This window comes from Protobothrops mucrosquamatus, unplaced genomic scaffold, assembly GCF_001527695.2.
Source record: "Protobothrops mucrosquamatus isolate PMUCROS unplaced genomic scaffold, P.Mucros_1.0 scaffold2707, whole genome shotgun sequence".
Classification (NCBI taxonomy): Eukaryota; Metazoa; Chordata; class Lepidosauria; order Squamata; family Viperidae; genus Protobothrops; species Protobothrops mucrosquamatus.
Window position 1 is genome coordinate 44,197 of NW_015388752.1, and position 27,080 is coordinate 71,276.

Here is a 27,080-nt window from a genome sequence, read left to right on the forward strand (position 1 = left end):
TGATCTCCCTTCCTTCCGCCGCGCCCTTAAGACATGGTTATTCCAGCTTGCGGGACTGGCCTAGGGGAAAACTTTTAGAGGGGGTTTTAATTATAATTTTAATTAGACCAATTATTAATATTTGCCTTTTAATTAACTTTTAAATTTGTAGTTTGATATTTTTGTATTTTTTATCCGGTTGTTAGCCGCCCTGAGTCCGCAAGGAGAAGGGCGGGATATAAATTTAAAAAAATAAATAAAATAAAATAAATAAATAAATAAATTGCGTGGTGTGATCTGGACACAATTTCAATGTAAAAAAAAAAAAGGAAGAGGGGGCCTGGGGGCCTCTCAGCCCTTTAAGCTATTAAATATTATAAAATAGATTTCTTCTGGGCTGGAGACTCACATTTCCTTCACAGCTTATGGCTCGGAGCAGCTTTGTCAAGTACTGAAAGACGTTCATTTGGATCGCAGTGCTTCCCATCCGCCGGATCACCCCGCTTGACCCATCGGCGCTCAGCGTGTGCCGGAGCAAGGCCCAGGCCAGGAGGACGGGGGCGTGATGGGGAATGTCCCCGAGAGTCAGCAGCAGGCGGTCCATTTCCTGTGGGGAGCAAATGGATGAACTAATGTTTTCTTGAAAGATTTTGCGTGGTGAAGTAAAAATATGAATATTGAGCCATCACAGATTTGCTAGGGATTTATTTACCTGGCGGATTTGTCCGTTACCGGCAAATTTATGCTCCTCCTTCCTGTCGTCCAACAATCGTTCATGCAAAGAATCAATTTCCATGCCTTCCACTAGAATTAGAGAACTGAAATACCTAGAAGGAATATTTATGGAGGAAGAGACCAAACACAAAGAAATCAGAACCGCAGGGAAAGATCCACCTCTCAAACAAACCCTTCCTTGGCTCATTTTGTTTCCTCGGTCATTTTTATTTCCAAAGTTAAAATACAAAATCCAAAAAGGGGAAAAAAAAGTGAGCAAAACAAAGACAGAAGAAAAAATGTACACGCTGGTCCCAGCTGTGATCGTTAAAAGAGATCTACTGGTAGATGCTCTCCTTCCATGCACTGACTTACATAAATTTACCTAGCATGATCTGTGGCACTCACTCACCCAATCCGATCCACCAGGGGATCCATGCTTTCATCAACCAGGTGCCTGTTGGTCTGCCGAGAGCCGAACCCCTGTTCCTTGAACAGCTTGGCGAACGTCAGCAGCTCCTCCGGGGTCATCTCAAAGTAGGCGTAGTAAAGGAAGATGATTTCCAGCAACATGGATTGTTCGCGGAGGCACTGCACAAACCAGCGAGAGACATGCCGCTCCGTCTGTGTGCAAAAAGCAGGTGTGGCAGACAGTTAAATTGTTTCACTCCCATGCAATTCCTGGTCAATTACTCCTCGACAGAACCATTAACCACTGTGTGAATGAGTTAGCATTAACATGGGTCAAAAAGACACCTCTTTCTCACAAGGATGTTTCCTTCCGGGACCAGCTGAATTACAGAACAACAGAGCTGGAAGGGACCTTGGAGGTCTTCCAGTCCAACCCCCTGCTCAAGCAAGATGGCTGTCCGGTCTCTTCTTAAAAGTGATGGAGCACCCACAACTTCTGGAGGCAAGCTGTTCCACTGGTTAATTGTTCTGTCAGGAAATTTCTCCTCAGTTCTAGGTTGGATTTATGAAAGTATCAGTGGGAAAAAAATATATTACCATTAGACTTCCATGTGTCTCCCATGTAGGCACTTCTGCTTTATACAGCTCTTCAAACTGCTTCCGATAATTAGGAACCAGTTCCTTATCCAGTTTTTCCATACACTGCGAATACGGGACCTTCGTGGCAAAACCAAGGTTAGAAAAAATAATAATAAGAGACTGTTTCATCCATTTTGTACTTGCGTGTCATTTTTTAAACAGTGATTTATTATGCTAGAATATCAGAAGGAAGGAAGACCATACATACCATGTAAGGGTGCCTCTCATCTTGGAAGTAAGTGAGGATGTGAAGAACACACCGAAGAATACAAAATCTTTCCTCGTAGTAGTAATCAGCAATCTGTAAAGATATTTTGTTGTCTTTATCATAGCAGCTGTCTTTGCATTTTCATATTTACTTCCCCAAACTCTGTTCCCTGAATTTCCCGCTTCCACCCTGCATGAACCTGAAATTAGCATGAAAATGGTCACTGGTCACTTTTTCAGTGCCGTTGTAACTTTGAACGGTCATTAAACAAGCAGTTGAAAGTCAAGGGGTGCCCGTTTGACGCCTGAGCGACGAGAGAGCAAAACTGACTACTTTGGTTAAAGGAAAGACTTTATCTAGAGCGGTTTTGTTTCTGCTTGGAACTTCGGTCCCCTCTGCTGCACGGAGTCAACTCCACAGGCGCACCCCACAACCACAAAAGAGGGGAGCCAGGCTCCCTGCAGGATGTAGGGGAGGCTCACCTTTAGCAGCAGGGTTTGGCTCTGTCTCTCATCTTGCAGCACGGTCTAGAAACAAAAAGGAAGGCAAGGAATCAGTCCGAAACAGTCAAGGCCTGGCCAGAGACACGCGCAAACGAGAAAGGTACGTTCCCATCCAGATTTCAGCTACAGTCGTCAAGGAATGCACAGCACGCATGCCTTTGTTTGTTTGTTTGTATCCCATCTGTTGTTTGTATAAATAAGTCAAAGAGGTGAACATAGCTAATATCGCTTCCCCCTCTTTCCCCCCTCCCCCATGATGGGAGTTGGACTGAGAGGGAGGGACTGGCTCAAAGTCACCCACCTTTAGCGAGTCTCTAGTCCCTCTATAATCCTCTTGAAGGTAACACTGTAAGAGCTGCACGCTTTGCTCTTCATCCAAACCCTGCAATGGCAGACAAACTTTTAGCTACATCACATGATTTTGGGAGAGAGGGAAAGGCCAACGAAGAACAGAAGAATGCCTAATTTTCAGTGCTGCTTCCAAAATCTGCAAAGCATCTGAGTTAAACTTCAAAAGTCCCAGAGACAAACCTCACTCGAACAGTTAAAACTGGGGAAAACCAATTTCTCTCCAGTTCTGATATTTTCTCCCACCCGCATCCTGAAACAGGCAGAGCAAAGAAGCAAAGCGACTTGAAAGAATTTACCAAAAACTTGCTGACTCGGAGTCCCAGTTCCTTCAATGAAGCAGGCACGTTTTTATCAGCTTTCACTATTTCTGCTGAATTGGAACTACACATAAAGAAATAGTTATTCAGTTTAATTTGTTTGGATTGGATAATTGGATAAGTAAAACTTTGCAATTCGAATCCAATTTTCAGTTACAGCCAGACGTAGTTACCACTCAGTGAGCCAAGGACAAAAGCCATAATTCTCCAATATTCTTTTCAGCAAGTTGGATCCAGATTTAACACACACATGACAAAATTCAGAAAGAACATCCAAAGAAAACCAAGTTTGGGGGCCCACTTATCTTTTTAACCAAGCCTAAGAACCAGTTCTTAAGTCTTAAGAGTTCATCTAAATAAGACGAGGGGGAGGGTAATACAAATGTTTTAGCTGCTATGAATTTCTAAAAGGAGGAAGTACGTTCATGACCAGAAAAACCCACTGTTTCTCCAAGCTTTTTCTAACTTGAGTACTGTGCTGGATATCCAGCATCCGATTACCGTACCTGGGTGGTTTGTAGTAACGAAGTCCTTCAAGCAATCTCTGCCAGTGTTTATTCAACTCTTCTGCAATCTGTGCCTAAATCAGGACAAAAGAATGATGAATCTAGAGGTTCCTCTAAATTGCAAATTTAAAAGATGCTTGCTTAGTTTCGCAAAGCAAGATAGATGGAAGGAGCAGTGTTGTACAATTGGTTGAACTATCTTTGCAACTTTAAGACTTGTGGACATGCTGGCTGGGGAATTCTGGAAGTTGAAGTCCACAAGCAGAGATTCTTTTAAAGAAGCCTCCCTCTATATTATTAACACCAAACCACAGTGGTTTCAAAGGAAACAGCCTAAACCAACATTGCTTACCGGTTCTCTCAAAGCTGATCTTCCCAAAAGAATGGTCCACAGTTCTCTGCTGCTCCTTAAAATAAAAGACATGCCTTCCTTAAAAAGTATTTTAAAGGCTCACAGAACTATTTCTCTATGCAATCCTACCAAACTGGACAGCCACTTGTCTGGAATGGTACTATACGGTCAGCAATTCTGCCTTGGACATGAAAGCCAGGCTGGGGGACTCGGAGCCAGTCCTTGTCTCTCAGCCCAACCCACCTCACAGAATCAACACAACACAACCAGTGGACAGTTCCTCACGTGCAGGGATGAACGCTTCACTGAGTCAACTTTGAGAAGCATCAAGGGGAATAGTACATGATTTATTTAGCGTATGGCATATCATACATGGACTAGTGATATATATTAACATTTCCTCTAGATTAATAAAACGCAATGAAATATAAATGTTAAAAAGATCTACGTGCAAATACCAATGTCTAGGCCATCTAACCATTGAAGCACAGCAGATACTGGACCGGTATAAGCCCTCGGCTTACAGCCAGCCCTGAGGTCAAATAGCACAAATGTGTAAAGAATGCACAGCCAGAACAATTATGATGTCATCCTGCCTCTTTGAACATACAGGCAGGTCATAATTAGTGTTCAAATCATGCGACACTCAATTTACTGCAAATTATAAATTGATACCAGGTTGTATTTAATGCAGGTCAAAAATTCGGTGAACGAGAGGCTAGCAAATGCACATTTGAGCCTGGCAAATACAGAATTGTGGTTTCAGATACTGTTAAACTTCCTGGGTGCAAAATGGGAGGTTCTATCAGAGGAAAACAGTAAAAAGTAACAGTTTTAAACCAGATGTTTTTGTTATTTTTACAAACTATTTTGGGGTTCTATTGTGCTTTCTCTAAACTATTGTGACCCCTAAGTTTAAATTATATGTATATTCTTATCCTTTCCTGTAATATCTCATTAATATACTTACAAAAATTCATGATTAATATATTCCCTCGTATATTTCCACCTAGCTGAAACCAATTACCATATTTTTCACAGACATATCAGTTCAGAGACCCCAAATTCAAATCAGGGGATCATTTCGTGGGATCTATTGGCAGAACTGATGGGAGACCTACACGGAGATCTATTTGGGCAGCTCAAGATGGTAAATATATTTAATATTCCCGCCTCTTCCTACTCAAATGGGAATTATTCCTTTCCTTCCGGGGGGAAGGGGTTATTCCATTACAGTGGAGAAGGAGCCGGCCTGGAAACCCAAAGATCTAAGTTCGAGTCCTGCCTTAGGTCCCAAAGCCACGCCTTCCCTCTCTTTGAGCTCGGCCCACCTCACAGGGTTGTCGTTGGAAGGGAAAAGGAAGCGGAAGAAGATGTAATTTGGAATTCCGCTGGACTTGGGCGGCTTATCCATTCAAAATAAATAACGATGAATAAAGTACGCTGCCTCAAACGAAGGCCGGAGATGGAGGGGGCTTCGCTTGGGGTCCCCCCTCCCCTCCAGCCCGCAAGACCCTCACCTCAGAGCTCCAGGGGGAGCTGAGCGGGCGAGATTCGGGGCTCCGGCCGGCCTCGCTCCCCCCTCAGCCGCCCCCTCCCCTCCGCGGCCCCGCCAACCGCCGCGCGCGCCCCGCCGCCCCCTACCTCGCAGACAGCCCGCCGGCCGCCATCTTGCCTCCCCTCCCACGTGACCTGCCCCCTCCCTCCCTCCCTCCCGCCTACCTCGCTCGCCCGCCGAGCGCACGAGGAGGAAGGGGGCGGGGCCGCCGGCGGAATGAGAGGCAGGGCGGCGCTTGCGCACTGGACCCCGCCCGCTTGACCGTTAGGCGGCCGTCTGACGTCAGCAGCGCGCGCCCGTCGTCACCGCAAGATGGCGGCGCCCGGGTAGGTGAATGAGTGACTGAGGCGACGAGGCGGAGCTCGGGGAAGGCTGAAGGGCGGCGGGATGAGATCGTAGCGCCGCTTTGCTCCAAGAGCCTCAGGCCCCGGTGTTTGTGTGTGTGTGTGTGTGTGTGTGTGTATGGCGCGCAGCCCCCCCCCCGTACGATCTGCCTCACAACAGCCCCGCAGGGTAGGCCGGGGCCAAGACGGCGCTTTCCAAGGATGATGGGGGTGGTAGTCGCAACTTGGGGAGGGGTGCGAAAGAAGTGTCTCCTGAGGTGGGCAGGGAGGCCTCGGACCGTTAGAGCCACAGCAGTCCGGGGAAGCGATTCCTCCCTGCTGAGGGCGGGGATGCCGAAAGAGGCGTTTTTGGGGTGAATAAGCAATTGATGAAAGTTTTGTCCATCGGCATCCTACCCTCTGCTTTCAGATCACAGGTAGTCCTCGACTTACAACAGTTCACTTAGTGACCGTTGAAAAGTTACTGAAAAAAAGGGACCAATGACCGCTTTTCACATACAGCTCTAGCTAAGGAGCCTGCGTTGCTAAAAATACCGCTAAAAACACAGATCAGAGGCAAAGAAGAAGGACAAAGAATAACAATGATGCAATCTGCAAAGCTCCTTTCTAAGAGCAGGCGTGGGTGAGGGAGCAGACAGATGGCCTCCGCTGGCCCCGTAACCCTTGCTGCACCGGTATTTTTTGCCTACAGGGAATCCTTGACTTACAACTGGCCGTTTAATGAGCATTCAGAGTTAATTTCCTGAGAGAACAATCAGTGAAATGACTTGCCTCCAGAACTTGTGGATCCTGGAGGTTTTTAAGAAGAGACTGAACAGCCATTGGTCCGGAATGATACAAGGTCTCCTGCTTGAACAGGGGCTGGAGTAGAAGACCTCCAAGGTCCCTCCAACTCTGTATTCTGTTAAAGGAGTGCTGTTAAGACAGCTCATTTGTGATATGGGATGAATCATTGCCGCTATGTGCTGCTTTAAAAGATTTGGCTTTTCTTTTCCAGGGATGATCCGAACAGGAATCATCAGCCCTGAGGGTCCCTGCATTTGAAGGCCCTGGACAGCTGCGGAGATCCTTCCCTTGCGAGACGTAACTGGCTGACTGCCACCATGTGGAAACAACCGGTTCTCGTGGAATCACTGGTGGTGTTTGCCGTCGTGCTTTGTGTGCACAGCGTGGTCTGGGACCGCTTCTCGTGGTCCGCTCTCATCCTCGCCGTCCAAGCCTTTTACATCCAGTTTAAGTGGGACCATCTCCTTCGACTGGGTGGGGCTGTATTCCAGTTCCGGACCACGGCCAACAGCGGCCTCCTCCCTTCCTGCATGGTTATCCCCCTGCTGGGCATCGTGATGAAGGAAAGGTGTCGAGTGGCTGGCATTGTGTACTTCGAACGCCTGGGCATTATCGTGGCCTCCACCGGCATGATGATCGCCCTCTTCTTGTCGCTGATCGCCTTGGGCATTACCAAGCCCGTGCCAACCAATACCTGTGTGCTCTCCGGGGTTGCCGGGACGCTGATCATCTACACCATGAAGCATTCCTTGACCGTCTCCGAAGTGATCGAAGTGCTGGAGGTGCTGCTCATTTTTGTCTACCTCAGCATGGTCCTGCTGTACCTGTTGCCTCGGTGCTTCACCCCCGGGGAGGCCCTGCTAATCCTCGCCGGCCTCAGCTTCGTCCTCAACCAGCTCATCAAGCGCTCTCTGAACATCAGCGAGAACCGAGGGAGTCCCGTGGACTTCTTCCTCCTGGTGGTGATGGTGGGAGTGGTCCTGCTGGGCCTCTCCTTCGCGCTGCTGTTTTTCTTCATGGATTCCACCACCTGGACTTCCTCCATGTTTTTCCACATGATGACAGCCGTCCTGAGCCTCGGCGTGGTCATGCCGTGGCTCTACCGTCTGATCCGCAGGAATCCCTTGACGTGGCTCTTCCAGCTGCTCTCCCAAACCCAGATCAGAATCCACCTACTCTCCTACTGGACCCTCCTGGCTGCTCTGGCGTGTGCGATAGTCCTCTATCAAAACATCAAGCGGTCCTCCGGTTCTAAAAAACACCAAGCTTCAACCGTTACCCGGAAGTACTTCCATTTCATCGTGGTGGCCACTTATGTCCCAGGGCTGATCTACGACCGCCAGCTGCTGTACGTAGCGTCCGTGATCTGCCTGGCCGTCTTCATCCTGCTGGAATACATCCGGTACTTCACCATCAAGCCCTTCGGACAGACGCTCAGGCAGCTGCTCTCGCTGTTCTTGGACGAGCGGGACAGCGGCCCTTTGATCTTGACTCACATCTACCTCCTGCTTGGGATGTCCTTCCCGGTGTGGCTGGCGCCGAGGCCGTGTGCCCCCAAGGGTGCCTTGACCGGGGCAGGAGCCTTGGCGCCCTACTCTGGGGTCCTGGCTGTGGGCGTGGGGGACTCAGTGGCCTCTATCTTTGGGAGCACGATGGGGGAAGTCAAGTGGCCGGGAACCAAGAAAACGTTTGAAGGAACCATGTTGGCTATATTTGCCCAAATTATTGCGGTTGCCCTGATTGTGATTTTTGACAGTTCTGTGGACCTGAACGCCAGCTACTCCTGGATCTTGTTCTCAATTAGCCTGGTGTCGTTTTTAGAAGCCTACACCACCCAGGTGGACAATTTACTACTGCCCCTCTACCTCCACATCCTGCTAATGCTTTAGGAGCCCTTGAAGGGCGTAAAGTTTCTCCTCTGGAGCGTAAGCAGATACACCCATACAGTGTTTCTTTGGTGTCTTTGGCTCAGGGTGGCAAAAAGCGACACCACGGCTCATCCCTGTAAGTGATTATTGCACGTTCACTATTTAAAGCTGAAATATAATGAGGCTGTTCTTTGTGGTCTATTTTTTTTGACGGCTTCTGCAGCATAATACGCTACAAGGGTTTTCTAACTGGCTGGCAATCCTCCAAGGAGTTGCTTTGTTCTTTTTTTTTTTTTTTAAAGCAAGTTATAGGATGGGTTTGCTCAAGCAATCAAAGGGTTGGACTGGAAGCCAGCAGACCCTGAGTTCTAATCCTGCTTTAGGCATGGAACCCAGCACAGTCGCATCTATCCCAAGGATCTTGTAGACGACGGCAGATCCTGAACATCATGAAGAGGCAAGGTTTGGGGGAATCTTTCCTCCAGCTAGCTGAAACTGCAAACTTAGATCATCTTCTCCTAACCCCAACTGGAAATTGCAGGAAAATCAAAGATACTTCTAAAAGGGTGAGATATAAATCTATTCCACACTGCTGAACTCTCAGATACTCTAACGAAAGTGTCATCCACAGCACTTAAATAGTCGGAATTCCAGTCCTCATTTTATTGCATTTCTAACTCGCCTCTCCTGTCAGAAGCCAGGAGCAGGCTCCCTGCAGGTCTCCTTCTCCTTCACGACGTCCCTGTGACGGATGATTGCTGAGCAAGAACTACAGTCCGACTTTCCTTGGTCACGAACTGATGCTTTAATTCCACGCCAAACTGATTTTTTAAGCTCATGCTCTCCTGAGCAGACTCAGCGGATTCAGAGATGAAATTCCCCAGTTACAGATGCAGAGCCGAAGATCAGCCCCCTCCCGTTCCCCGAGAGGGGTGGGGGTCCCGAAGGAGAGATTCTGCGGGTTTAGTTGCACGTGTAGAGCGATGGGAAAGGCAGCTCCAGAGTTGGTTGAAGCCTGAAACGGGTGAGAAAAACCATTAAATGGATCAGCCCAAAAAATGTGAATTAACCCCAATCGAAGCAAAAGTTTCCATTGCTAAGCGAGACGGTTGTTCAGCGGGTTTTGCCCCATTTTACCATCCTTTTTGCCACAGTTGTTAAGATAATAACACAGATGTTAAACGGCTCCCCCATTGACTTTGTTTGACAGAAGGTCATAAAAGAGGATCATGTAACCCTGGACTGCTGTAACCGTCATAAATATGAGTCAGTTGTCAAGCGCCCAAATTTTGATCACGTGACCTTGGGGAGACTGCAATGTGTGAAAAATAGGCATAACTCTCTCTCTTCAATGCTGTTGTAAGTCCGAATGATCACTAAATGGTTGTAAGTCGAGGGCTACCTGTATATTGAGAATGTACTATATGCACCTTTCCTAGAGTGAGTTCTTCCAGCTGTGTTGGGAACTAGAAAAGTCTAGCCATTCCAGCTGTGCTGCCTGGAATTCTGACCTGGAATTCCAAAACAGCTGGGGGCTGGCTGGGTCCAGCTGCATCTGCCAGATCCACTCATTGCACAAACTCTCAATAAACTACAGATTTTTTTTAATTTGTTTACTTATTAAATTTATTTGCCGCAAGGCGACTCTGGCCGCCTTACAATCATGATTTTGAGATGACTTGAGTTTGCATCCCACCCGGACCCATAAACCACAATGTCCACGTTTGGAAGGTACGACACACTTGCTTGTTCTGATAATTTGGACTTCCTGGAGGGACAACCACATCAGGTTTGGTTTGCTTATAGGAGGGGAGCGTTTTTCAACCCCCGGACGGTTCCCATCTCAAGCACCTTCCATGCAAAGCGTGGCTGGCTTCTGAGCTCCCGTGCTAGAGAGCCAGCCGGGGCACGGGAAAGCCCTGGCAGAGAGACCCTGCCTGGAACGAGGCCCTCCCCTCTGTCTCCCTCCGCTTACCAGTTCTCGGCGCTCCAAACAGCATCCTTGTCCTCCATCAGGTGGAAGGTGTAAGCCTCGCGGGACTCTTCGGAATAGTTCGCTTCACTCTTGTGCACCACCTCGCCGTGGATGAGGACTAGGTCCCCTGGTCCCCCGTTCAAAAGAGTGAGACGTACCATCTGAGAGTTTGACAGGTAGTCCCTGATTTAACGACCGATTAACGGCCATTCAAGGTTGCCACCCACACCCATTTTCGAAGTTATGATTGCCACACCTGTCCCCTGCAGGGACGCAATTGCATTTTGGGTGCTTGCCTTTGTGACCGTTTGCAGCATCCCACCGTCGTGTGGCCACAATTGTGACTTTTTCCCCCCGGATTCTAGCATTTACTTTCAGTTTCCAGCAAAAAAAAGTCCATGGGGACAATGGGTTCATTTAGTGACTGCAGTGTTCACTTAAGAACCACCATGCTTGTTTAACAAATACTACAAAAAATGTCAAAACATTGGGTCGGATCGTGGCGCCCGTCTCTGGGCTTCTTACAAGCTGTAAAACAAGTAAAAAATAGTTCAAAGACACTGATTAAAAGATGATGACCATGACTCATGACTTATCATTCCAACTTCAACTACTGTCGCACCAGGAGCCAGATCACATGACCGTGGTCATAAACGTGAGGACCAAGTTGTAAGGCACTTTTTTCAGCACTGTTCTTACTTCCAAGGTGGTAGCAATTTAGTCATTGGAAACGCTTCTCAACAACAACAACTTTATTGTCACTTTGAAAGTACACCAATCGGCACACATCAAAATGAAATTTCGTTGCATACAGCTCAAAGGGTCACCACCTCCGATATACACTCCTTGTTTGTGGCCAGCAGGGGGCAGCACATGGCCAATTTTGGTTGAGTTAAAAAATATGGATGGGGGCCTAGTTGCCCCTTTGTGGGAGGTTAGCCAGAAATTGTGGCTAATTCTCCTTTTGGGGAGAAGCCAGGATGTGTCCTTGACGTCACTCATCAAGCTCAACTCCATAATTTTGCTTCTGTAGAATATTTCCAAGTCATTTGCAAAGGACTTTCCAAACAAAAACGAAACAAAGATGATGCGTCGTCCTCAACTTATGACCACAAGTGAGCCCAAATTTTATGTTGCTAAGCGAGGCAGTTAAGGGATTTTTGCCCCACTTTACGACCGTTCTTGCCCTGGTGGTTAAGTATTCACTGCAGTTAAGTTAGTGACTTTGCTTGCCTGAAGGTCACAAAAGGGGATCACTTGACCCCAAGACATCGCGACCGTCATAAGTGTGAGCCAATTGCCAAGCCTCTGGATTTTGATCCTGTGACCTTGGGGGCGGTGCAACGGTCATAATGTGAAAAAAAAAGTCACAAGTCCCTTTTTTTAGTGCCGTTGCAACGTCAAAAGTTTTTAATTTGAGGACCACCTGTAATGGTTTGGTTTCTTCCGTTCGATGGAGGAAAAGGCCCCGATTTAAAACTGGCCTAAATCCTGGGGTCTCCAAACTTGGTGACTTTAAGACCTGTGGACTTCAATTCCCAGAATTCCCCAAGTCTTAAAGTCGCCAAGTTGGGGGGGGGCTGATCTAAATGATGGAATTTTAAGTACCCTTCCTATCCTATCCATGTGCCCCAGTCCTGGCTCCCAAATTACGTTTCCCCTTCCAGGAGAGGAGAGCCAATTTCCCTCCCCGGCTTGTGGCTCGGCCCACTTAGATATTTCAGGGGTGCCATCCTACCTTTGCCCGCTGGCACAGGGACAAACTGGCAGTCGTCATACGTTCTCTCCGTGCCAATGAAATCGGTGCAAGGAATCGTCCCAGGGCGAGTTCGGACCATCTGCCGCGTGATGCCAGCTGGAAACCAGATCAGGAGGAGGTTGAGCTTTAGGGGCTCCCTTGGATGTTATTAATTTTATTTCTTGAACGGATAGGCCACCCGACTCGCAGCAGTTCTTGGCCGTTTACCCCAACAGTCTCCCTCCCCTTGTCCTGAAGTGAGAACCAAAGAAGAAGCCAGAATGCGCCCAGGCCTTCTTCACCTCTTACTTGTGTGAGAGCCGGGGATGAACCACAAACAGCCGTTTTCTTGGGTGGCGTTTTCCAGAGCGACCCAGAGGCCCATCACTTTGCCCAAAGGGCTTGTGTGCAAGAAAGTCGCATCCTGGTGTGGGGTCACTGAGAGGAGCAGAGAAGATACGTGAAGCCGCCTAGTTGGCTTGTTTGCACCCCTGGCAGATCGTGGTTTGCAAAGTCCAGTAAGCTGGCTTCAGAGAAGCCTAAATCACAAACATTTCTATTTTTCCTACACAGTCCAGACATAAGGGCAATTTTGGGGTCCTTGAGCCACCCTGTTTCAGGGTGACAAACATCCTGATTTTTATGGAAGTGCCACCTTGAGAGATTTAAATGACTTTTAATTGCCGGACATTTTATCCAAGGCTAAGCCACCCTGCAGGGGACAATGGGAGTTGCAGTCCGACATCAACGGTTAGAGGAAAGGTCATACAGTAAGAAACTCACCTTCCCCACCAATGCCTGGTTGCTGTAAAATAGGAGGGGGGGGGAAGACTATTAAACCAGAAGAGAAAAAAAATGATATATTTTTTTTAATTCACCCATTGTAGTAATAATGGGTTTCTGGTTTGGGGAAGGAGTTAGACTACATGGTCTCTGGGATCCCTTCCAAGCCTGTTCTGGGATTCTAAGTTGTGGGTTCCTGCAGCAGGCAGGGGTTGGACTAGATGGTCTCTGAGGAGCCTTCCACCCATAACCTTCTATGAATTCCCCAACTATATATATTTAAAAATGCTGCTTACCTTGAAGATGTACATGCTTTGCACCACCACGGGATTTTCCAGGCCCAAATTTCTTGCCAAAGCCTGCAGAATATCCCAAAATTAAAAAAGAATATCTTAATTTTCTGCTCTTTTCCCTTGCAGCCTGAGAACACACTTCCTCCAACGTTTTACCAATGAAAGCAGAGTTAAAAGCACTTTCCTCCTCTCACTGAGAGGTTGGTTCCCAACATTGTAGTTTGTTAACTAAATCATCATGGCAGTAAAAACATCACCTTGTAAAAACCCCAATAGCTGGATTTACCCTTCGCTCTTAGCTCAGTGTGGCTGGTTGGGATTGATTTTGCTTGTGGCATGCAAACTAAAACTTCTAAATCATGATTTATGTCCTATGTTTTGTTCCGTTTCATTGCCAACTGGAATACAAACATTTTTTTACTAAAACCAACCCCAGCATGCAGCTCCCTATGGGATCTATGCAGGTCTCTTGGCCTACTCTGCAGGGCTGTTGTGAAGGATTGAATGAGGAAAGGCAGAGCTAATGCCAGTCAATTTTCTATGACAGCCCTGCAGGGTTGGCCAGCACTCAACTCACCTGCACCTTGGCTGCGTGGGTCATTTGCTTGAAGACCGGATCGTAGGCATGCAGTGCTAGAAATAATCATATTATTAGGTGAGGTTTGCCCCATTTTACGACCTTTCTTGCCACGGTTGTTAAGTGAATCACTTCAGTTGTTAAGTTACTAACACGGCCGTTAAGTGAATCTGGCTTCCCCATTGGCTTTGTTTCCCAAAAGGGACACTGCGGCCGTCTTAAATGTGAGCCAGTGTCTGAATTTTGATCACGTAACCCTGGAGATGCTGCAACCGTCTTAAGAGTGAAAAACGGTCAAAAGTCATTTTTTTCAGTGCCGTTGTAACTTAGAATGGTCACTAAACAAACCGTTGTAAGTCAAGGACTACACTCTACACTTTTCACCCAGTCCCTCCCTTTTTTTCCAACTTGCATTAATTATTTCTTAGGGAAACGGATTCCCAGGCAGCCCTTTACTTACCGTGACCAATTTTGTTGACCGATTTCTCCTTTGCAACGAGAAAGTCCCCTGCAAGTGAAAAAGGCTGGGTTGAAGACAAGATTGGAATAAAACGGGAGCGTCAAGATGCTTTGGGGAAAACCGTACCTTTTTCATCAAAAACACCTTTTTCGAAAAAGAATCTGATTTTGTCTCCGCTGTTGAGGAAATATTCGGCAGACCCCTGTCAGAAAGCAGATTAAAATATCAATATTGGCTGTAAAGTAGGTCACCCCTATCACTTGCCTGATTTTATCACTTCTCTGCATTCAGCCACAAAGTCCTTGAAGCAAGAACTGAAAAGCACCTCCTGACGTTGCCCACCTGTGCCTGCAGCTGTTCCGACTCCTGGGTTGAAAACTCCGTGCGGCAGTGGGCCGGCACATCCATAGATGCCACTATCTTTCGGATCTGGGCCCTCATGGCGTCGCATTCCTCCAGGCTGAAGAACCGTTCGAGGACCCAGAAGCCCTCCTGGTGGAACTACAGAACAAGTTGAAGACGATATGTAGACCGCCGTTCCTCAACTTTGGTTAATTGAAGGTCTGTCGATCTCAGTTCCCAGAATTCCCCAGCCTGCACAGCATTAGACACCTGGGAATATCTTCAGACAGCTGGACAGTATGGAAGATCAACCCTGTCCCAAGCTGACATTCCCAAGTGGTTTAGGTTGACCGTTGAGTTTGATCCTACTGGGAAAGCCTCTCCTTGTTCTCTGATGCTGATGAGTCATGAACTTGGTCAAAGAAGATAGAATAAGAGGCTCCGAAGAGACAGACGGGGCAAATCTCACTTAACAAACATCCCATTTGAGGTCGTAAGTTGGGGGCTTCCTGTATTTATCATAGAGTTTATTTGCACAAAAAAAAATCTTGCTAGGAAGCTAATGACACCTTGTTTTTATTTAAAGAGCTGGTGGGTTGCCCTTTATAGAAACTAATCAGATTATCTCCACCAGATTTGGGACTTAAGGAGAAAGGGAGAAGCTGCAGAGATCACCGCACGTCGTATTTAGAAAACCAGTAGAAATGGTTTGTAATCTTAGCAAAGAATTGGAAAAAAAAAAATCCTGCGATCAGTAGGGTTTCCTTGTATATATTTGAATCAACTTTTAAAACTTGAGTTGTGTATTAAAACAACATTTTAGTGCTTATTATATTCATTAAGACATTTTAAAGATATAGTGCATGATGAAATTAGACAACCACCTTCAGATATTTAAAAGTATTTAGTGTTTTAACTGATTTCTTCTTCTTCTTCTTATGGTTTTACTATCGGCATCCATTTTTATTGACTATCAATTTCTAGAAACTCTTTTCTGCCTTTTTATTTAAGGTCTACAATTTTAGCAAAATCATTTCCAACAAAAAGTTGCTGGCCCCCCCAGGGCTGCAAAATCAAATTTTTATTAATTTTTCTTCAGAGAACTGGAAATGACTCAGAGTCTCTGCTGCGTGTGAGCTGGACAGCCACATCGATCTATTTCATTAATAAAGAAATAAAATTGTTGCTGACTTTTGTTTCTCTGCTCCCTTCTCCTCTTACCTTAGAGAGGGGCTCTTGGCTGATGGCTGCCATCGACGCTAAACACACGTCACTTATCAAAGGAAACGGTGCTGCCCGTGTCCAGTTCGCTCCATGTCCAGGGATCAATTTTCCCCTGCGAAGTTGGGCGGGTCAGTTCATCATCATGTGATCAGCTGCAAAGGACAAAGGCAGGCATGACCCCAGCTGACTCCGGAGGCCCCTGCAGTGGACTTTGGCATCGGACATTTGTTCCATCACCAAGAAGCCCAGCAGATCGAGTTTGATTCCTTTTGGACACCTGAAGGAGGAGGTGGAGATTTTGGCATAAAGCAGAAAAGATTCAGGGAAGGGAAGGGAAACAGGAAGGAAGGAAGGAAGGAAGGAAGGAAGGAAGGAAGGGATAAAGAGAGAAGATATGTTTATGCATCTTCTCCTGTATTTTAGCAGGGGAGGGTTGTTCAATTAGTAACACGGTTGTTAAGTGAATCCGGCTTCCGCATTGACTTTGCTTGTCAGAAGGTCGCAAACAGGGACCACGTGACCCCAGGACACTGCAGCCGTCATAAATACGAGCCAGTTGCCAAGAGCCTGAATTTGGATCACGTGACCACGGGAGATGCTGCAACGGTCGTTAAGCGTGAATAACGATCGTTAAGTCACATTTTTCAGGGTCGTTTTAACTGGTCACTAAATAAACGGTTTTAAAACGAGGACTACCTGTGTCATAGTAAAGGTGTCTTGGGAATTGCACCCTGGTTTTAAATCTCCTAAACGGCCTGCAGATTTTAACGGTGTTCATTTCCTTGTTCACCAGTTGCAAAACACCGTTTGCAGATTGCAGAAACCTTGGAAAATTCCCCAGAGTGAGTTACGGTGCCGGGTTACAGAATTAATTCCACTCCAGGGTCTACGCAATGCGCCCACCCGGGAACCAAAGCAGGATTTTCTTGTCCCACCTGGACACAACATGCTTGCTGCAGCGTAGCCTAGGGCTAAGTTTCCCAAGCCTGAAAGGTTTAAGATGCATGTACTTCAACTCCCAGAATTCCCCAGCCAGCCATGTATAATTTGATTTTATTTATTTCTTGTATTCGTTTATGGCCCTTTTATTATTTGTATAAATAACTCAAGGCAGATAACCTGCCTAATATTCCTCCTGCCTCCTCCCATTTCCCCCACAACGGTCCTGTGAGGTGGGCAGGGCTGAGAGAGAGGGACTGGCCCAAAGTCACCCAGCCAGCTTTCAAGCCTAAGGCTGGACTAGAACTCACCATCACCTGGTGATTGGCCCAGTCACCCGATTGGCTTTCATGCCTACGGCGATACTAGAACTCAAGAGTCTCCCGGTTTCTGGCTTGGTGCCTTAACCACCAAACTGGCTCTGATCCCCCTAAGATTTTTTTTCAAAAAGAGGAGGGGGCAGAGCTCAATTTTGATCTTCCCTTTGGTTCTCCTTGAGATTTCCTTGGGACTGCCTGAAAACCACATTTAAGCTCCCCCCTCCCTCCATTTACATTCAGGGAATTATACAGCAAGCTCTGGGGCAACCGTTCAGATTTTCCCGTTTCTTGGACAACAATTTAGGCCAACAAACCCACCCTCCCAGTAAGCTTGCGAGCCCAGGAAAGCCATTACGTGGCCGGAGATGATGGGAGCCGGAGTGCAGCATCACCCAAGGCCTTCCTCGGCCATCCATGGGCGCTTCCTAGGCAGCTGCCGGTTGTCTGATTGCCAGTATTCCCCGCAGAGCCCGGAGCGCCAGATCTTGAAAAGAGACAAAGGCGAGATCATGTTGACCTCGTCTGTTTCTCCGAAGCGCAATTACCTTAAGAGCATCTCCGCAGAAAGCCGATATTGGTCAGCCGGTCACCCGGCTGAGGCTCTTCCAGTCAGCTGGCGGTGGAAAGGAGAAGGTGAAAGAGAAGAGGGCAGAACCAGCATGGAGATGGGAGAAGCTGGGACTCGTTTCTCCACATTCCAGAGAGATGGAGAAAGGGCCTGGAGCGTGGGAAAGTCGCTCCGCCAGTTTTTCTCTCTCGAGTTAACAACTTTTCTGTTACTATTTTTTTTTTCAATTCACTCCTCCTTAGTCTCCCCAAGGAAGTCCAAACTAAGAAACCAGAGTCATGCATGCAAATGCTGCTTTTATTATAAGGCTACAGTGGCAGAAGCTTGCAAGTCTGAATGTGCTTCCCCCCTCCCACCCCTGTCTGCCGTTAGATACTGGGGGGAGTCTTGTTTTGAGACGCTTTCTCGAGTTACAGTTTTGGCCCAGACTCAGATTTCTTTTCTCTGACAACTGTCTTGGTTGTGGCTTCTTAACCAGAGTTAAGAACATCAGACAAATCTGTGCGGTTCCCACCCTGTTTTTCTACGATCGTGGTTTAAAGCAGACCAGAGACCCGTCGTTTCTTGAGGATTTCCAAGTAGCTTTATTTTAAACACGAACAATGCCGACGCCTGGTTAACAACGCTCTGGATGTTGGTAGCGTTGCCAGCCTGCAGAAATCCTTCCTGATACGGCGGACGGAGGCAGCAGGGAAGCTTGTCCCGTTGACTGCTGGAAAAGGGGAGAAGGGGGGAAAAAAAGGGGGGGTCCCCCACCTCTTCGAGATCAGCCAAGACCAACCTTCCAGCGGCAGGGGTGCCCGAAGAGATGGCAACCAGCTTTGGCTGCTCTACCCTCCTTCACAGATCAGAGCCTGTGCAATTCATTTCCGACTGAAGGGAGCAACTCTCATCCAGATACGATATTTTAGTTTTAATGCATGTATATATAGTGTATATATTTTTTGGGAACGGCAGACTCAGTAAGTCCCAGTCCTTCTGAATAGGGGACACTGTGACTCCATCCTGGCTGAGAACTTTGGGAACTTAATTCCTTGCTCACCTGGCAGGTGGAAATGCAAACAGGGTGGAAAGTTTAGGCCACTTGTGGAGGGTCAAAAAACCCCCCTTTTCACTAGTGCAAATTCGACTCCTTTCTTCCTTGCAAAGAAATGCGTCCGGCCCCTCCCCTGGCAAAACCCCCTAACCCCCTGCCCTGTCTTTTCGGCCACGCCTTTTCAAAACTTGGGAGGGAATCAACCCGTTTGGTGCTGCATCAAACCGGACAATGGGGGCAAAATCATGTCTCTTTGGACAACCGAGGCTTCAAAAACGAAAAGAGCGGAAAAACAGACCAGCTGTTATTTTAAAAGAAAAACCATAAAGGGAATACTGATGGAGTCTTAGTCTCCTGGAAAGATGCTGGTAGCAGATAAAAAAAAAAGAAAAGAAAAGACTACCGGGTACATTAAGGGTTTTTTTTAGTGTTTTTTTTATCGTCGGTGCCCCTGTTCCCCTCGAACGGGCATTTCCCAACTGCAGCCATGTATAAGTCCTATAAGGAATGTCCAATGTCAGTTTAAAAATTAACAACTTCCCCTGCCTGCCTAACGTTGAATGTTTTTTTGCAACTGCTAAGACTTTTTTAATGGAAAAATACAGGCTGGCATCCTTCACGTGGAAATTCTTTGATCTCACACACACACGAGTGATTTCTGCCATCACGATTTGGGGAATCTCAAGTTTGGGGAGAAACTCCAGGAGACAAAGGGGGTTTAGGTCAGACTTTTGCAAATAGGGTTCTAAAGTAAAGTACAATTTTTTTTTAAAAAAAATAAATGCCACCGTTGGGTGAAAAAAAAAAAAAAGGCTGAATCTTCTCCGATCCACTTCTCGGAGAGGATCTGAGCCTCATCGCTGGGAGTAGGACTGGACTTGGCGCAATGCGTAGCTGGAGAGGTGGGCGCCATTCTCCCCTTCGGATGGGGCGAAGCGCTCAAGGACGGGACCACCCAACACAGCCGCAGGGCCAGGCTCTCTGCCCCAACACACAGCGGTGGCCGAGCGTGCCAGCCTCAGGGGACCAGTTCCCACTTCCTGCCCCTCCGAGAGCGACGGGCCGAGTCGCAATCCCTTCCCCAGAGTTGTCCTGCTTCTCCTCTCCTTCCTGAAGCAGAGAAACAGTCTCATTCCCAGCCACTCCTGATCCTTCTTGGCTGTCAGTCAGGGAGCCCTGGCCCTCGGGCGAAGGTCTCCAGAGCAGGGAGCCAGGGGCAGCGGGGTCAGGGGCAGGAAGAGGGCCAGGCTGCAGCATCCCAGCTCAGCGGCGTCTGCTGCTTCCTCCTCCTCCTCCTCCTCCTTGGGCAACGGTTCAAGCCTGCTCTTTGTCCGCCCGCCACAGCCGCTCCTTGACCTCCAAGGGCAGGGTGTTGAAGAGGTCTTCCTCCACCACCAGCCCGCTGCGCTTCAGCAAGGGGCAGTCGCCCAGCTCCACCGGCAGGCACTCCAGGCGGTTGCCGCGCAGTTCGATCTGAGACAGGTTGGTCAGCTCGCCCACCCGGGAAGGCAATGACTGCAACACGTTGTTGCCCAGGTGCAAAGTCCTTGTTTTCCGGCACTGGAACAGCTCGGCGGGGAGAGCCTCGATCTGGAGGGAGAGAAGAGGGAAGGCGAGAGAGAGAGATGGTCAGGCCCAGCTTGGAGAAGAGGCGAAGCCAGAAATAAATCCCCGTTTGCAGAGAGGGAGGATGAAGCTGGAGGGGGGCAAACTTTACAGGACAGCAGAATAAGAAGATAACAAGAGTGGGAAGGGACCTTGGAGGTCTTCTAGTCCAACCCGCCTGCTCAAGCAGGAGAGCCTCTACCGTTCCAGACAACTGGCTGTCCAGTCTGTATGAGCCTTGGTGTCGCAGCATTGCCGGCTGACTCTGCCCACTGCCAGCAGTTCGATCCCGACCGGTTCAAAGTTGACTTAACAACTGCAGTCTATAGCAAGAAAGGTTGTAAAAATTTTGGGCTCAACTGTGGTCTACCTGTGCTTGCAACAGTTAAAAATACACAGAATGCAAAATTTGTTGGATTTAAGAATCCTTCTGCCCGCACTCGAAGATTTTTTTACTTGCCGTTAAGAAATCTGAGTATTGAAAACAACCGTCTTCTTTACAAGAAAATGAGCTTTTAAAAACCGATATTTCTGCCTCCTCTTGGGAGAGAGGCTCCATCCCCTGGTAAAATTGGCCTCGGGGGCTGGAAGGTAGGGAAAATAAATTGTTTCCAAGCAAACAAACCAGCAGAGAAAACAGGAAGAGCCTCTAGGGAGGCGAAAGGGCCCCTAATTAATCTATTGCTGCTTTGTTGTCATAGAGCTAATGAGATCAACACATCGTCTGTGGGAGCCAGAACAGCCACCTTCACGGAGGATGATCTGATGCTAACCTCCAGCTTGGCTTTTCCCAAGCAGCATTTTGCTAAATTCTTCAAACGGAAGAAAAACAACAACGGAAAGGGCCAGAATTAAGTGAAGCGGATTTGATAACCCCTCGGTCCAGCAAGGAAAGAATGTTTGCGATGAAAACTCAGATTTTGCAAACTTTTCAAAACAGCAGGAGACGGGTGAAGCAGACAGCCAGGAAGGGAAGTGGGTGGGTGACTGTATTTGAAGGAGAAGCAAAGAAAAACATCCACGAAGCATTTTAATATCCGGAGTTCATAAATCAGGGTAACTGGTTTAGGGCAGGGAGTGGAAAATATAGCAAGCTGACTTCAAGGTTTCAGTTTCAAAGGTTTCCTTTTTTAAAAAAATAATGTTTTTCTTTTGCTCCAAATGTTTGGGCTTGAAAACATTCAGGGGAAGCACTCGGGATAAACATAATAATAAAAGAAGCAACAAAGTTGTTGGGTTGATTTAGTGATTAAGGCAACAGACCAGAAAGCGGGAGACCCTGAATTCTAGTCCCGCCTTAAGCACAGAAGCCGGCTGGGTGACTTTGGACCGGTCCCGCTCTCTCAGCCCAGCCCAGCCCACCTCACAAGGTCGTTGTTGTGAGGAAAATGGGAGGAGGAAGGCCTGTTGGAAATGTTCCCTATCTTGAGTTATTTGTGAAAATAATAAAACTAGGATACAAATAAATAAAAATACTCTTTAGGGACTTAATCTCCTATTTGTCCTACATAGTGGCTTTTTCAGACAGCAGCACCCCCCTCCCTCCTAATTCTGATGACGTTAGCTAGCTTGGTCATGAAACGTCTGCAAGAAAACCACCAAGCTCAGAGAGCAGCGAGGACCCCCACAGATTGTACCTAACACGCCAGTGTCCCAACACGTGGTTTTAAAAGGACTTTCCCAAGCAGGGTTCCCCAACCCGGTGCATACACACATACACACACACACAGTTGCTGCAGGACTGCCAGTTCCAACACAGCCTGAGACTGCCAAATTAGAGAAACCAATTGGCAGGGGAAAGAACTGGAACTTTAAATTTAGTCTTCTTTTCAAAAGGAAAAAGGAAGCCCTCTCCGTTAACAAAAGACCATCTCCCCTCAGCCTCATGAGAACTGGAGCCCTGCCCAGAACTGGGGAAACTAAAAAAAAAAAAAAGGGGGGGGGAGAAAGAAATGAGACCGTTTGCTCAGTTGCAAGAGAACGTCCCCCCACTTTTCTTCTCACAAAGAGCAAAAGAACAAAATTGACATTTTGGAAATTGCACTGGCATCATGGGCAATACTGCCCTGTCTTTTAAAACAGAATCAAGTTGGTTTTTTTAAGGGGTGGTTTTGTGGAGGGTTTTGTACGGAGGACGGAGCTGTCCTTGGCCCTTGATAAAGGCACAGACAGTCCTTGATATACGGCCGCCAGTGAGCCCCCAATTTCTGCTGCTAAGCAAGGCAGTTAAGTGAATTTTGCCCCGTTTTATGACCTTTCTTGCCTCAGTTGTTAACTGAGTCACTTCAGTTGTTAAGTTAGTAACAGGGTTGTTAAATGAATCTGGCTTCCATATTGACTTTGCTTGTTACTGCAACGTTAAAGCATGCTTGCAAAATACAGATTTTTAACAGGATAATAGAGTTGGAAGGGATCTCTGGAGGTCTTCTAGACCAACCCCTTGCAATAAAACCCTATGTCATTCCAGACAAAGGCTGTCTCCAGTGATGGATCACCATAATAAACAATAAATATAATCATTAAAAATTATCAACTGAATAATGATAATAACTTAATGATTAATAACTGTCATTGGTCACAGTTTTGTTAATGGTGGCCTGAAACGGGCACAGAGTCTCTACGAAACGAGAGTTATCTCATAATAGTTAAAAATACAAACACAAAAAAATCCTGGATCAAATTTAATCCGGCCCTGCTGCATAAAATAGCAAGCTTTCTTTTTTAATCTTTACAAGCCCTTTCATTCAAAAGGCTTCTAGCGAGGCTGTTCTCTGATAAATCCACTTTAATCATGCGAAAATCTTATTTATTTTTGCAGCAACAGGTCTGATAAAATGGCCAGTTCATGGCTGTGTGTAGCTTTGTCCCATTCTCTCTTTATTTTAAGCTCTGAACAAGTAAACAGAGCCCAAAAGGTACACAGAGCTGTGTTATTTCAGCTCGTATAATTGTCAAGCCCGAAACGAGAGCCCTGTATTACTTTGGGGATCTTCTATAAAGTTTTTTTATAGCTGTCTGTAAAAAGCCTCATTGCATCTCCTAATGTGTTAGTAAAAACACATTGTCTAAACACAGGGAGCTCAGAGACAAACTTAATAGTATAAATCTTAAGGGAAAGTGGTTGGGGGTTTTGGGGGTCAGAAGTATAGATAGCTGGGGGAAAAGCAAGTTTTTACCAATCAAGAAAACGCTGGATTTTTATGGGACCAGAAAAGGGCGAGATTTTCACAAAGTAAAAAGAACGTAAAATAAATATGTTATATTTTATATATTTCAAATAAAGCATGTTATTTCCTTTTCCAAAGATGCATTTCAGGAAGCAAGAGAGTTTAGGAACGGACAAAGAGGCCACACCGGTATGAAAAAGCAGATAATGGGGTTGTGACAACTTCTGGAGGGAAGCTCTTCCACCGATCAATTATTCTAACCACCAGGAAATCTCTCCTTAGTTCTAGGCTGGATCTCTCCTGGATTACTCTCCATGTGTTGCTTCTTGTCCTGCCTTCTGGTGCTTTGGAGGATAGGCTGACCCCCTCCTCTTCCTTGTGGCGGCCCCTCAGATGTTGGAAGGCTGCTATCAGGTCTCTCCTGGCCCTTCTTTTCTCTAGACTGGACCTACCCAATTCTTGTGACTGTTCTTTGTATATTTTAGCCTCCAGCCCCCTCTCTGTCTCTGTCTCTCTCGCTCTCCTCTGCCCTTTTTCCAGAGTCTCGGTGTCTTTCTTTATATTGCGGTGACCGAAACTGGATGCAGGATTATTCTAGGTTCTTAACTGCAAAACCCAAGTAGGATTTTATTGCAAAGCGCCCCACCCCCACCCCGTCTCCCCTTTCCTTACCCTGTTGGCTGTCACCGCCAGGTTCTGCAAATTCTGCAACGCTCCGATTTCCGCCGGTATGCAAGTCAACAGGTTGTGGCTGAGATCCAGGTAGCGAAGTTTCCGGCAGAAGAAGAGTTGGGTGGGGATCTTCTCAATCTTGTTCCGGTTCAGGTAAAGGCGCTCCAGGTTGGTGAGGTTGCCGATCTGCACGGGGATGTAGGCAATTTGGTTGTACCAGAGTTTAAGGCAAGTGAGGCGATGGAGGTGCTGGAAGCTGATGATCTCCTCGATGGTCTTGAGGTTGTTGTCCTTGAGGTCGATCTCCTGCAGGTTGTGGAGGCTGAAGATGGAGTGAGGGATGCGCTCCAGGTCGCAGCGGATGAGTTCCAGTTCCGTCAAGTTGACCATCTTCTTCAGGCTGTTGAGGACCATGAGCTTGGTGCCCTCGTTGTTGATGGACAGCTTCTGGAGATGGACCCCCACGTCCGTCACCACCTGGGGCAGCTTGGTCAGGTTACTCTTCAGCCTCAACACTTTGAGCCTCTTCAGCTCCCGTAGACCGTCGATCACGATGTACCGGTTGTTTTCGGCACTCAAGTTCCCCGTCAGGTGAAGCTCTTCCAGCGTCTTCAGGCTGTAAATCCACAACGGAATCTCCTTGATGTCCGTGAACTTGATGTGCAAGGATTTCAGGTTCTCCCTCAAGAAGGCCAGAGCCGGGGCCTCGATTTTGGCTGCCGTGTGGTACAGCCACAGTTCCTTGAGGCTGGTGAGCTGGGCGATGCTGGGCGGGATGGTGACGTCGGGAATGAGCTCCAGTTTTAAGACCTCCAGCTCCACCAGGTCAAAGACCGTGTCGGGGATGCCGCTGAGCATGAAAAGGTGCAGCTCCAGCTTCTCCTGGGAGTTCTTGGTGATCCTTTGGCGCAACTTCTCCAAGGTCCATTCGTTGTTCAGGTTCAACTGCCGGAGCTTGTTCTCGCTCACCTCCGACAGGAAGACGGCGAAGCGCTTGGAGTAGAGAGGGTCGTACTGGTCAATCAGGTGGAGCATGAAGGCAAAGTCGTTCTTGACGTCGGGAATGTCGCTGTAGCTGCTCTCCTCTCGGATGGACTCAAAGGAGTACTTCTTGAGGGATCTCCGGAGCATCCACCACAGGGTGTACATGCAGATCAGGCCGTAGAGGACCACCAGGCTGATGTAGAAGGACGCTAAGATCTTGAAGAGGGTCGCCAGGGGATGAGCGCAGCGATACATGCGGTAGCCGGTCAGACTCTCGATGTCCACTTTGCAGTCAATGTCGAAGGTTATGTTGTTGACGTAGTAGACCGTGTAGCAAATGATGAGGATGAACTTGATGACCTTGATGATGGTTTGCCTCATGTAGAGGCGGTAGACAATGTCTCCTTCTTCCACGTGGGTCCGGAACTTCTTGACCTTCTCAAAGAGAGCTTTGGCCTGCTCCCCTTCCTTCTTGTCCAGGACGCCGTTCTCCGTGCGGTCCACGATCCCTTGCTCAATCCGAGACTTGGTCCTCTGCAGCATTGGGGCGGTGGCTTCCACATCCTCACTGACGTTGGAAGACTTCTTCTCCATAGAGCCGTTCATCTTCCCAAAGGCCGGCTTCGGATCGCTTTCCTCCACCACCGTCTCGGACAGAGCCCGCGTGGTCCAGGGAGAGTCGAAGCATTTTAGGAGGATGGAGACAAAGTGCTCCAGCTTGGAGCTGGTCCTGGGGAACTTGAACCAGAAGTTGCTACAAGCCAGGAAGATGAGGGTGTGCAGCAGGACGAGGTAGGGGAAATATTTGGCAAACCAGTGAAGGCGGTTTTCGTAACACACGGCATCCACGTAGTTATATTGGTGACGGTCAAGCTCATATTTGATCCCGGTGGGCCCAGGCTCCACAGAGGGCCCCAGAGAAGCATTATAGTAACTGGCGTCCACGTTTGCCGCCGTCCATTCGCGGGAAGAATCGTTGCAAGCATCTTTGGTAACCCATTTGCAAGGCAAGCAGATCATTTTGTCCTGGGTGACCTGGAGGGTCCCACCAAACACCGCGATCATTAGCATCACGATGGAGATGTAGTCCGTAAAGACATCCCACCAGGGCTTCAGGATACGGTACGCCGGCTGGGTGTCGGCAAAGTAGCGCAATTCCGTGACGGGAATCATGGTTCACCTGAAAGAGAGAAAAAACTCTCAGCAGATGCGGCCAACGTAAGGAAGTGCTGTTTGGCCTTCAAAGCGTTCTGAACCCTGTCATTCATTATTTATTTAGCTTATGGCATAAAGTACAGGTAACCCCCCTCTTCTTGGTAGCAGCCCCTCAGATATTGAAACACTGCCATCGTGTCACCCCTAATCCTTCTTTTCTCTAGATCAGACATACCCAATTCCTGCAACTGTTCTTCAGATGTTTTAGCAAAGCAGAAACAAGGGCAGAGCCAACGACCAAACTCAAAGGCCCGGCCCCTTCCCATCCTGGAGAAGCTCTTGCCCACCAGGACTTGTTCCCGTGAGAGACCCCCACAAGTTTCTCCTGGTGGTTGAGGGCAGATACATCTGAAGGAGGACAGGAAGGCAGAAGGTGCCATCAAGGACTTAAGAGAGACTGTTTTGACTTTAAGAGCTGGGAGAACATTGCAATGACCTCCATGTTAGAACCAAAGATGCCCAGTTCTTTCTGACCCATCAGATGTTCTGAATCCCTCCATCTTGGACCTTTCTGCTTCCAACCAACCACAAGCTGGACTGAATCATCCATAGTTTTTTTTTCTTCTCCAAGAAGACTTTATAAGGAACTCAAGACTTTCTTGGAATCGAAACTGTAAGGCCAAGGCGGATGCTTTGTCTGCAGCTG

At 47.6% G+C, this 27,080-nt stretch overlaps 4 protein-coding genes across 5 annotated transcripts in view; 1 reads left to right on the forward strand and 3 right to left on the reverse strand.

Annotated features, from left to right (window-relative positions):
* NUP188 (nucleoporin 188) overlaps window positions 1-5,650 on the reverse strand; it is a 20,206-nt gene extending 14,556 nt beyond the window's left edge. Inside the window, exons 1-11 of the mRNA XM_015825598.1 lie at window positions 5,625-5,650; window positions 3,981-4,035; window positions 3,629-3,702; window positions 3,102-3,186; window positions 2,756-2,836; window positions 2,434-2,478; window positions 1,952-2,044; window positions 1,702-1,821; window positions 1,106-1,317; window positions 692-806; window positions 389-586 (exon numbers count right to left, since the gene is read on the reverse strand). Of these exons, the coding sequence (XP_015681084.1) occupies window positions 389-586; window positions 692-806; window positions 1,106-1,317; window positions 1,702-1,821; window positions 1,952-2,044; window positions 2,434-2,478; window positions 2,756-2,836; window positions 3,102-3,186; window positions 3,629-3,702; window positions 3,981-4,035; window positions 5,625-5,650 (1,104 nt within the window). The remainder of the gene's footprint in view (window positions 1-388; window positions 587-691; window positions 807-1,105; window positions 1,318-1,701; window positions 1,822-1,951; window positions 2,045-2,433; window positions 2,479-2,755; window positions 2,837-3,101; window positions 3,187-3,628; window positions 3,703-3,980; window positions 4,036-5,624) is intronic.
* A 1,284-nt stretch (window positions 5,651-6,934) lies between these two features.
* Window positions 6,935-8,720, forward strand: DOLK (dolichol kinase). Its single transcript, XM_015825599.1, has one exon. The coding sequence runs from the start codon at window positions 6,986-6,988 to the stop codon at window positions 8,555-8,557; it is 1,572 nt and encodes a 523-aa protein (XP_015681085.1). The 5' UTR covers window positions 6,935-6,985; the 3' UTR covers window positions 8,558-8,720.
* Window positions 8,721-9,321: 601 nt separating this feature from the next.
* PHYHD1 (phytanoyl-CoA dioxygenase domain containing 1) lies at window positions 9,322-15,975 on the reverse strand. 2 transcript variants are annotated; one of them, XM_015825600.1, is made up of 11 exons: window positions 15,926-15,975; window positions 14,705-14,863; window positions 14,489-14,564; window positions 14,363-14,410; window positions 13,903-13,958; window positions 13,329-13,391; window positions 13,033-13,054; window positions 12,559-12,687; window positions 12,250-12,366; window positions 10,512-10,638; window positions 9,322-9,551 (listed from the first exon to the last, which is right to left on the reverse strand). In XM_015825600.1, the coding sequence occupies exons 1-11, from the start codon at window positions 15,956-15,958 to the stop codon at window positions 9,500-9,502; spliced, it is 882 nt and encodes a 293-aa protein (XP_015681086.1). In that variant the 5' UTR covers window positions 15,959-15,975; the 3' UTR covers window positions 9,322-9,499. The 2 variants fall into 2 exon arrangements, with proteins under 2 accessions (XP_015681086.1, XP_015681087.1); XM_015825601.1 differs by lacking the exon at window positions 12,559-12,687.
* A 4,130-nt stretch (window positions 15,976-20,105) lies between these two features.
* On the reverse strand, window positions 20,106-26,392 carry LRRC8A (leucine rich repeat containing 8 VRAC subunit A). Its single transcript, XM_015825602.1, has 2 exons — window positions 24,236-26,392; window positions 20,106-20,381 (listed from the first exon to the last, which is right to left on the reverse strand). The coding sequence occupies exons 1-2, from the start codon at window positions 26,390-26,392 to the stop codon at window positions 20,106-20,108; spliced, it is 2,433 nt and encodes an 810-aa protein (XP_015681088.1).
* Between the last annotated feature and the right edge of the window lie 688 nt (window positions 26,393-27,080).

Coding starts and splice junctions, on each gene's coding strand:
- DOLK (XM_015825599.1), top strand. CDS start 6,986: ATGTGGAAACAACCGGTTCTCGTGGAATCACTGGTGGTGTTTGCCGTC.
- PHYHD1 (XM_015825600.1), bottom strand. CDS start 15,958: ATGGCAGCCATCAGCCAAGAGCCCCTCTCTAAG. Junction 14,411..14,488: donor AGGTGTTTTTGATGAAAAAG/GTACGGTTTTCC, acceptor TTTCACTTGCAG/GGGACTTTCTCGTTGCAAAG. Junction 9,552..10,511: donor GTTTGGAGCGCCGAGAACTG/GTAAGCGGAGGG, acceptor CACCCGTTTCAG/GCTTCAACCAACTCTGGAGC.
- LRRC8A (XM_015825602.1), bottom strand. CDS start 26,392: ATGATTCCCGTCACGGAATTGCGCTACTTTGCCGACACCCAGCCGGCG. Junction 20,382..24,235: donor TGGCGGTGACAGCCAACAGG/GTAAGGAAAGGG, acceptor CTCTCCCTCCAG/ATCGAGGCTCTCCCCGCCGA.